This window comes from Rutidosis leptorrhynchoides, chromosome 10, assembly GCF_046630445.1.
Source record: "Rutidosis leptorrhynchoides isolate AG116_Rl617_1_P2 chromosome 10, CSIRO_AGI_Rlap_v1, whole genome shotgun sequence".
Classification (NCBI taxonomy): domain Eukaryota; kingdom Viridiplantae; phylum Streptophyta; class Magnoliopsida; order Asterales; family Asteraceae; genus Rutidosis; species Rutidosis leptorrhynchoides.
In genome coordinates, this window is record NC_092342.1 from 283520956 (window position 1) to 283530999 (window position 10044).

At 34.6% G+C, this 10044-nt stretch overlaps 2 protein-coding genes across 2 annotated transcripts; both read right to left on the minus strand.

The window, feature by feature from the left end:
* Positions 1 to 1515: 1515 nt before the first annotated feature.
* LOC139872867 (large ribosomal subunit protein uL18c-like) lies at positions 1516 to 4265 on the minus strand. Its single transcript, XM_071860798.1, has 3 exons — positions 4022 to 4265; positions 2013 to 2174; positions 1516 to 1816 (listed from the first exon to the last, which is right to left on the minus strand). Exons 1-3 carry the CDS (start codon positions 4208 to 4210, stop codon positions 1667 to 1669), a joined length of 501 nt encoding a protein of 166 aa, XP_071716899.1. The 5' UTR covers positions 4211 to 4265; the 3' UTR covers positions 1516 to 1666.
* Positions 4266 to 6277: 2012 nt separating this feature from the next.
* On the minus strand, positions 6278 to 9288 carry LOC139871097 (mitogen-activated protein kinase kinase kinase 1-like). The gene is made up of 8 exons (XM_071858839.1): positions 8245 to 9288; positions 7952 to 8036; positions 7803 to 7865; positions 7520 to 7677; positions 7369 to 7441; positions 7235 to 7294; positions 7016 to 7126; positions 6278 to 6876 (listed from the first exon to the last, which is right to left on the minus strand). The coding sequence occupies exons 1-8, from the start codon at positions 9219 to 9221 to the stop codon at positions 6664 to 6666; spliced, it is 1740 nt and encodes a 579-aa protein (XP_071714940.1). The 5' UTR covers positions 9222 to 9288; the 3' UTR covers positions 6278 to 6663.
* Between the last annotated feature and the right edge of the window lie 756 nt (positions 9289 to 10044).

The following is a 10044-nucleotide window of genomic DNA, read 5'->3' on the forward strand; positions in this document are numbered from 1 at the left end:
AACTTAACCCCCTAACTTTTATTAAAATACAAATCGAACCCCCACTTTACTAACTTTTTTTTTTTTACTAATATTCAATTTTCACAAACTTAACCCCCTAACTTTTATTAAAATAGAAATCGAACTCCCACTTTATACGTATATTTTTTTCAAATTTCACAAACTTAACCCCCTAACTTTTATTAAAATACAAATCGAACCTCCACTTTACTAACTTTTTTTTTTTAAATAAAACCCGAACGCTAAAAGAAGCAACTTTCACAAAAGGAACAACCCTTCAATGTTAGATGTCGAAAAAAATTCTTTTTTACAAAATAGATCAAGACTTTTTAAATTCTTAATCGTTTTTGTAAAATACATATTGTTTGTTTCCTTATATTTGTATCCGCGCACTGGGTTTTTAGCTCAGCCGCATTTTTAATTCCATGCGGCAGATATTCAAGGAACGCAAGAAACGGAGTTTGCAAGAAGCTAAGGAAGTCGAAAAGTTAGTTCAAGTGTTCTTTTAATTTATATTAGTTTTTGGTCATGAATTTGTAACGCACCTTCCATTTGCTTATTGGGAAGCATTTAATGTAATGTTTTGAAATAAATGAAATGGTTAGTGTGACATCCGATTTTCACTTACGAAAATGGGTCGTTACGCAAACACAATTTCGTGATGTGAAAGTTTTTAGGGATTGAATTCAACACAAAAGTTGTTGTAAAATCATCACTTAATGCTTGACAAACCGAATTAGAACTTGAATTTAACTAAATCAAACTAATTCGATTGATGAATATCTTGTTGACTTTTGAAATCCGAAGTTTGGCTCTCAAATTCGAGATGATTCCTTCGAATTAGAGATTTAAATTCTGCATAACCATCCACAAGTACATGCCTAATCAAATTGTATTTTTAAATTTCATCATCTCGTTGTCAATCACGAATCAAGATGTTGACCACGTAATATTCAGTAATATTTAAAATAATAAAACAATTACACTTTTTGATTTGATATCATTTTAAACCGGTTTAGCCGGTAGCAGGTCATTTTTGTTTATATTGGTACACTTTTTGAAAGTTTTTGTTTACATTGGTACACTTTTTTAAAAGTTTGTAAACGACAGTAGGACGGAAATGGGTATATGGACGACATCGGGACATTTGAGTATATATATAGCCAATTTATGACTTTAGCCCTTTAATTAAAAAGAAAGTTGTTCTAAAGAGTAATTATAAAGGTAGTTGACATATCTAATGTTACATTTCTAATAATAAAAATGGCATAATTGGAACTTAAATGGTTTTTTTTTTTGTGATTATTTAAAGTAAAGAGACAATTATTTTTAGAACAAACAAAAATAGTAAGATGTACAATTTTTGTAAGACTGGAAGGAGTACTACGAACGGAATTATTACTTGGTTCACATATTAGACATATGTACCTATTATTTGGCTTTTTTTTTTGTAGTTTTACATGTTGACCCATACATATCCGAATTGACCCATTTATGAGGCGAAATGGCCACCTATACTTTAAAGATTCCCCTGCTTGCAGTAAACTGAACACAAGTTTCAGAACATTTAGTACTAACAACAACTATATGCAACTTTGGCATATCCGGTGAATAAAAAAGATTCAATCTTGAATACAACAAGAACAAGTAGAGACTCGCCAAATTACTAGAACTGGAGACCATGTTCTCTAGCTGAATCAGCGAGCGCTTGAATACGTCCATGATAAGGATAACCACCTCTATCAAATGCCACAGCTGTTATCCCTTTCTCAATACACGACTTTGCAATAGCTTCACCAATTTTCTTAGCTACATCCTAACACCCAAAAAAAACGCACGTTAAACACACAAACATATACCCAATACGCCTGATAGTAATAATTGAATAAAATTATGTACTTATTTACATTTCCACAAGCTTATATCAACCGATTGAAGGTAGCAAGAACAAAGTAATTGATAGCTTATTAATTTTATCTGTGGTAAATATGGTTGATTATTATTATACTTACAATAGTGGGCCCGGAGGTGAAATCAAACTCCTCAGAGAGTGGTTTCTGCATTGTTGAAGCTGATGCAAGTGTATGCATTTTGGTATCATCAATCACCTGAACATACATATGCTTGTTGGAGCGGAACACACACATTCTTGGTCTTTCTGGTGTCCCTTCCACCTACAGTAAAATGTCATACTGGTAGGAAATCAAAAAAGCTACCGCTAAAACGGTGTACTTACGTCAGTAAAATCATGCTCCATTAACTGAAATCCTTCATTAATTTACTACATTCTGTATAAGTGTTTTTGAACGTCTCAACAAACAATTTGAAATGCCTTAGAAATTTATATTTGCAAACTTATAACATTTTCCTCTTACTTGTTACCTGTTTTTACCATTTAAGAAGTAGGTGATACAAATAAATAAATTACAGTTTTACAAGTGGATGTATAGCTGCAATCGACTGGTACTCTGTATCGGCAAACCTTCATGTTGTAGGCTCGAGCTTGGATCGAGGACTCGACACCCACTAAAAAATCTTATATACTTGTAAAATTGTTTATTTCTTAGCAGTTTTTTTTTTATTTTTATTTATTTTTTAAATACATGTAAAAAATTATACTCCGTATTCACAAACATATAAAACTTAACACATGTCAAAAACACTTGTAGTAAAGTTTTAATATACTTTTTTTTTAAAGGCGGTTAGAAGTCACTGACGGGGTCCGAACGTTATGTCTGAACCCACCCACCCGATTATTTCCCTAAACGAACTGTCCTACCGCCTCTCAAGAAGAAACCCCACGAATCCATACGGGCATCACGTGTGGTAAAACCCGCTCGGGTGAGGCTCGAACACAAGACGTTCGAGACCTCCTAGGCCCATGAAATGGGCGGTTAACCTCAAGGGAAATATTTTGCAGATGGTCGAACTTGGTCCATTTCATAGAATTGTATACGAATATGAGATAAATGAGATTTTCAAGACATTCTCAGAGATAATAAGTTTAAGAGAATCAGGTAAATTAAAGCCTAATTGTACACACATAATTTCTCATATACTCAAACATTTCGCAAAAAAATCCACAATTTTTCGAAATGGCATAAATCGGCTAAAATCGAATATTTGCACGCCACATCATCATGTGCAATAACGATAATACCAGGAATCTTAATGTTATCAATGAAATTAACCTTATATTACTAAAAGTGGTGGCACGTTATGTAGTTCTTATATTACTAAAAGTGGTGGCACGTTATGTAGTTTTAGTTATATTTGGTTGTAGTTTTAAGTTTGCGTTCACACTACAAACGGTCCCTCAAATTTGCCTATATTTCCACATCGGTCCCACAAGTTTACATTTTTAGGGGGTGAAAAGTGTAAATTACATAATTTAATTAAAATATAGAAAACTAAATCCACCCGAATTTATAACGGGCCCTATCTTCTCGCTGGGTGCGAGTTAATTTTTTCAGTGACCACCGTTCAACTCGAAAAAATCTTACCAACCCAACGGGACTAACTATACGTGAAACGGACACTTCTCAAAAAAACGCTAAACACAACGACAACCCTTATCTTCCCGCTCGGCACGAGTTAAATTTTTCCGACGGCAGCGCCAGACTCGAAATAATCTTATGAACAAAACGAAGCTAACCAAGTTCGAAACAGACACTTTTTAAAAAACGCTAAACACAACGACAGCCCGTATCTTCCTCCTCGACGCGAGTTAAATTTTTCCGACAGCACCGTTATACTCGAAATAATTTTATCAACAAAACGAAACTACCTACGTTCGAAACGGATACTTTTTAAAAAACACTGAAGACGGCGACACCTACAACGACGCTTAACACATGACCCGTTTTCCCCTCTGTAAATACACAACACTACATTAAATATGAATACGCAGGCCGAAAGCCCCCGCCGCAACGCGCGGGCCGATCCGGACTAGTTATTCCTAAACATACTACAGGTCAATGCAGGTAACAACAGAAATTAGGGTTTCATTTTATAAAGGTACCTTCTTACGGATACGAGCATGGCGAGCTTGTCTGTTATCTTGACGAGTTCTTGCAGATGCTTCTATTTTCAGTGACCTTGTTTTCCGATCAGATATTAGTGACGGTTGAATGAAGAAAAGGTTTTGTTGGTGATGAAAATTTGAATAGGAATATGTGCTTTGTAGGGATGATAACGAAATAGATGACATTGTATACACCTTATTTTCTTCTTCTTCTGTTGTATTCCGGTGTTGTGTACCCAAATCAACATAGATAACGTTTTATTGAGTAGATAGATAGATGAAGATAGATAAAACAACTGTCCAAACTTTACTCACAAGGTCCCTCTACTTTACAATTATTCAATCAACACCTCCACTATTATTAGTTACGGAGTAATTACTTGTACATAAATTATGAGAGATGATAATTTTCACAATCAATTTTAATTGTTTCACCATGTTTTCATGATTTTTTTCTCAAAATACCTCTTGAAAAACTATAACAAAAAACTTTAAGAATTTTTGCAAACCTATCATTAAGCGCAGTTTAGTAAATATTGGTAGAACAAGTAAAAGTGAAGTTGGGAAATATCAATCTCCAAATTATAGGCAAATCTCACTAAAATCTACGTAACTTTTTTTTTATAACTCAATTTCATATATTATTTAATCTATGTTTATTTTGACGTTTAAAGGATTGTATATCAAATATTAATCAAAAATAGAAGTATCATTATTTTTAAGTTAGAACTCTGTCAAAAATTAACGATACTGCATTTTTAAAAGTAAATCATATGCAAACCTAATCATTGCCATTTTCGCGAAGATAACAAACATATGCAAGTCTGATAATTGACACATACATGTGCCGTTAATCTTCTACGATCATATTACGAATATAACGAATTTTAAGTAAATATCAAGTTCGTAAGAATCATCATTCACGAGGTTTTCCATTCCATAAGTGCCAATCAGCCAATGATTAGACTTGCATATAATTTACTTAAAAATATGGAGCATCGTTAATTTGATAAAATAATTTTTTAAACGTCAAAATAACATAGATTACCTAAAATAGAAAATTGAGGTAATTTTTAATAAAATTTACGATAAATTATACAGTAACTTTTAAGTTATACTAACTTCCGATTGATACATTTACCAAGGTAATAGAGTACGAGTAAGTTTTTTATATCTTATCTTACTCATACACTTGACTCGTGGGTCATGAGATTAATCCATAAATATGATCTCTGATATATTAATTATTTTATAGAGTTTTCTAATGATAGTTCTAAGGGTTATTTTTAAGAAAAAAATTTGTGAACAAAAACTTGTACAAAAGAATAGTAATTTGGTTATTAGAATGGTACAAATGTTTAAAGCATGTCTTAAAACCTTAGGGCTATCTTTAAAAATTTCCATATTTTACATAATCTTAGTTAATTTTGAAGATTTTACCTTGTATAGTCAAATTACACTCGTAGCCCTCATATTTGATAGCAACTTCAAATACAGATTACAATAGATAACATACTGATTAATTGTTCCAATCAGTGACATACTTTTCTGTTTTTTCAAGTCACCGAACTTATATACAACTATATACAGTTTCTGACTACAACATACATTTTCCATCCCCTCTACAAACAAAACTAAAGCAAATAGCAAACCGGATCAGCCACAAGCAAAAAAAGACGCGAATTAATTATCACGTAAGTAACACCACACATCTTCACAATTCTCATCTAACTACAATTTGAAGACAATCTTGCACTGCAACTTTAACTCCTTGATATAAACTATCACATTAAGGTGAACTTGACTCGTGATATTAAAGTCGGACTTATTTGCATTTACTATAAACATATGACACCATGTTGGGGAGAGCAGGTGGGGGCCATGTTTCGAAGCCTTTTTCAAAATGGGCGCAAGTTCGATCCCTTTGTACGTCAAGAATTTGAAACTCGCTTGACTATCGGGATTTAAAGAAAGGCAACACAGAGTTATGTGTCACTGACAATCTACATTTTTGCAACCATTGATTACAAGCAATATCTCTCATCGGAATGATATCCGCATGCATTTTAGCCTTCTAATCCTCACTTCAAAAGATCTGTCAAAGGTCGAACGTCACAGTAAATATCTAAAAAGCCCTCAAATTTGATATCAACTTCAAATACAAATTACAACAGATAACATACTGCAAAATTATTCCAATCAATGACATATTTTTTGTTTTTCAAATCAGCAAACTTATATATAACATCACTCGAAAAAAACAACTATATACAGTTTCCGGCTACAACGTACATTTTCCATCACCTCTACAAACAAAACTAAAGCTAATAGCAAACTGAATCAGCCACAAGCAACAAATGACACGATGTAAGTAACAACACGCGTCTTCACAATTCTAATCTAACTACAATTTGAAGAGAATCTTGCACTCCAACTTTAACTCCTAGATGTTATTACTGAGGATGTTCTATACAATAAGAACATCAGCCCTCTTACAAGGAATATTTTCTTTTACTCCAGCAGAACAATTCATTTTTCATGTCAATTTGGTTTTGCAATTTTTTATGATGTACAGTTGTCAAACTATATCACATTAAGGTGAACTTGCCTTGTGATATTATAGTAGGACTTATTTGCAGCTACAATGAACATATAACACCATATCGGGGAGAACATGGCTTTGATTCATACGCACCGGTCTTGACAAACGGGTGCATCAATAGTTGGGCAGCAGTTGGCCTATCACTTTGGTTAACTTGTAAGCATTTACCAATGAAATCTTGGGCCTCTATAGACAACGTTTCGGGAATAGGAGGGGGTTCACCCCTTCCGATTCTGAACAATGCTTGCATCTGTAAAACCAAAAGGCATGTCCCAGTCAGAACAAAATAACTTCTCGAACGTAATAAAAGTTATGTATTAGTATCTAATTAGTATGTAAAATGGAAGCAAATGATACACAAGTTTTCAAGAGAAATATTAAGGTCATACCCGTTCCAAGTGGGAGTACGGAATTTTTCTTGTTAACATCTCCAACACTGTGCAACCAAGGCTCCATATATCTGCTGCAAGCCCGTATCCATTATTCTTTCGGTTAACAACCTAAGGATACAATAGTACAATGCGAAAATAATATTATTTGTAAAGCATCATTCATTTTATTAAATTATATTAGCGTTATCAAATATATATTTGAAAGAATCAAGAAACCTCTGGTGCCATCCAAAATGGAGTCCCTTTGCAAGATTTAATGTCATTCAATTTAGTTGCCTGTGTAGATAAACAGTGTTACATTACATATTACATATAATAAACAAAAAGCAGAATAATTTCTGTGCAGTTACCTTTGCCAACCCAAAATCTGCGAGCTTTACAGATCCGCTTGCATCAACCAATATGTTAGCACATTTAATATCCCTATATGAATGTTAAAATTAGGAAAGAACAAATGGTAACAACAAAATCTGTGCTTTAACTCACAGCAGCAACTAGTACCTATGAACCACATCTCGCTCATGCAAGTAATTTAGCCCGCTCAATATCTGCCTGGTGTATGCAGAGACTTGAGAATCTCCAAGATGATACTTTCGATACAGACTTGCAAGCGAACCTTTAGTTACAAGTTCAAGAAAAATATATAGTTTGCCATCACCCTGAAACATCATCACATTAACAACAGACAGTAAGTCAAATCATATACGAGATAACGGAACATGAACCTTGTTTTGGTTCAAACATACGGTGTAATTAACAGTTTTAGTAAAAGAGAGATGCATACAGTATCAGTCCCAAGATATCGAACTATATTCTCGTGTTGAAATTGGCTTAACAAAGAAATTTCCTGAAATCAACAGAAAATATTTAAAGATACATTAGAATGCAGAATCCAATATGTCTAAGTAGAAGAAAAAGCGACTAGTAAAGCACCTGCTCAAGCTGAACAATGCTTTGCTTTCCTTGGCTTCCTTCATCAAGCAGAGAAACTTCCTTCACAGCGAAGAAGAACCCATGTCTGCAAACAAACATTTATGCAAAAAATCACCCTTCATAATTTATCAATACAATAACACCACATTTTAACTAATTAATATAAGAAATTAACCTAACAGTTAGCACCAACAAACCACACCCTGTTAAACTAATAGTAATGTCATTTACAACTTTAGCTAGTATACGATAAAATCATACATACACTTGCGACCAAATTTCAATATACTTACTTGGTGAAACCTTCATATACGGTTCCATACGAACCTCTTCCAAGAAAATCACCTTTCTGCCAGTTGTTAATAATGTACTTCAAAGGTCCATTAGGCGAAAATGAATACTCGACTTGAGTAGCTGCATTCGACGAAACCTCATCCTCTTCATCATCCTTAAAATCCTCAGCAACAACTCTGTAATCAACCAGTATATCAGTCTCTTCCTTTAAATCCCCAACTGGTCCACCAAAACCCTCAATCAGCTCCCAATTCGAACCCAAATTATCCACAGCCACCGGCAGCATAACAGGTGGCGGAGCACATAACAATGACCGTACACCTTTAATTTCACTCTTATCTTTCACATTACATCTATCACGTGCTTTGCACGCTACATCATCATCCTCATTAACGATATTACTATGACATGAAAAGGCAACATTACCTAATTCCGAACGGTCAATTTCACATTTAACCTCACCTACCTTGACGTCATCATCACGATAAACCCTAAATTCAGTCTCCGGTGACTCTTTAGTAATGTTATCACGTGCTTTGCACGCTACATCATCATCCTCATTATCAATATTACTATGACTTGAAAAAGCAACATTACCTAATTCCGAACGGTCAATTGCACAATTAACTTCACGTACCTTGACGTCATCATCATGATAAAACCTAAATTGAGTCTCCGGTGACAATTTAGTAACGTTCTGATTACAAAACCTAGATTTGTGCGTATAATTATGAGCGTTCCAATCAGAATCGGTAATCGAAAGGTCTTCTGGTCTTGAAAGCCCTAGGGTTTTGCAAATCAAGTCGATTTCGCCTTCGATTCCTTGAATTCGGAAACTGGTGCGATTGGAGAGCAAAAAACGTTCAAGTGATCGAGTTCGATTAGATGATGAGGATTTAGATGAGTCGTAATCGATGTTTTTTGCTGCGTTTCTTCGATCGAGCCTCGGTACTAATCGTTTCTTCTTCGTAGACATGTTTCTGTATTGGTAACATGTAGAGAGATAAACTGGTATAGTTTCTCTCTCTGTACGTATAGGTTTTTTGGGGTATGATGAAATATGTACGGAGTATTCAGAAGAGGCTGCGCGCCATTGCTATTGGATGAGTCGTCATTTTAGGGGTTGACTTGAGCACAATTATTAAATTTACACAGATCTTATTATCTAAATTATTTAATTATTTAATTGGCACTTTCTTTTAATAACAACACTATGCAGCTATGTTGATAGTGTAAAAACTAAAAAGGTCCAACTTGGGTGGTAAATTGGTGTCATATTAGCTGATGCTGTTTCGTTTGTAGATGGTGTTGAAGTGCTAAAGATTTGGATAATGCCATTTTGTCGTTTTCGTGCTCCGGTAAAGCGTACGAAAAGAGTGTTCGAAAGCTTGGAAATTTGATCGTAGCTATAAAGTTGCTTTCGAGTGTATTTCGACACAAGGTAAGGTTGGACATGATGGTTATGCGGAGTGTCGAAGATGGTTGATTCGGAGACGTTGTCGCGTATTGACAGGTCTCCTAGATCACGCGATGAGGTGGAAGATCAAGCCATTGGAAATGTTGATCACGGTGGTGTTTCGAGCTCGGATCCCAGTCCTTTTGTTGGTTCTGCGTTGAATTCCCATAATGTGGTCTCTTCGTCTTTGGTTTATAAATATAATCTAGAACAAGTAAAAATGTGATGTATAAGCATCTTGCAGGGAAATTAGCAAAGTCTGACAATAGGAATCCGCTCAAGGAGGCTAAGTAATCCGCATTTCGTTTGAATTGTCGTATGCCTTATAGCTGTTTTTAGAGGC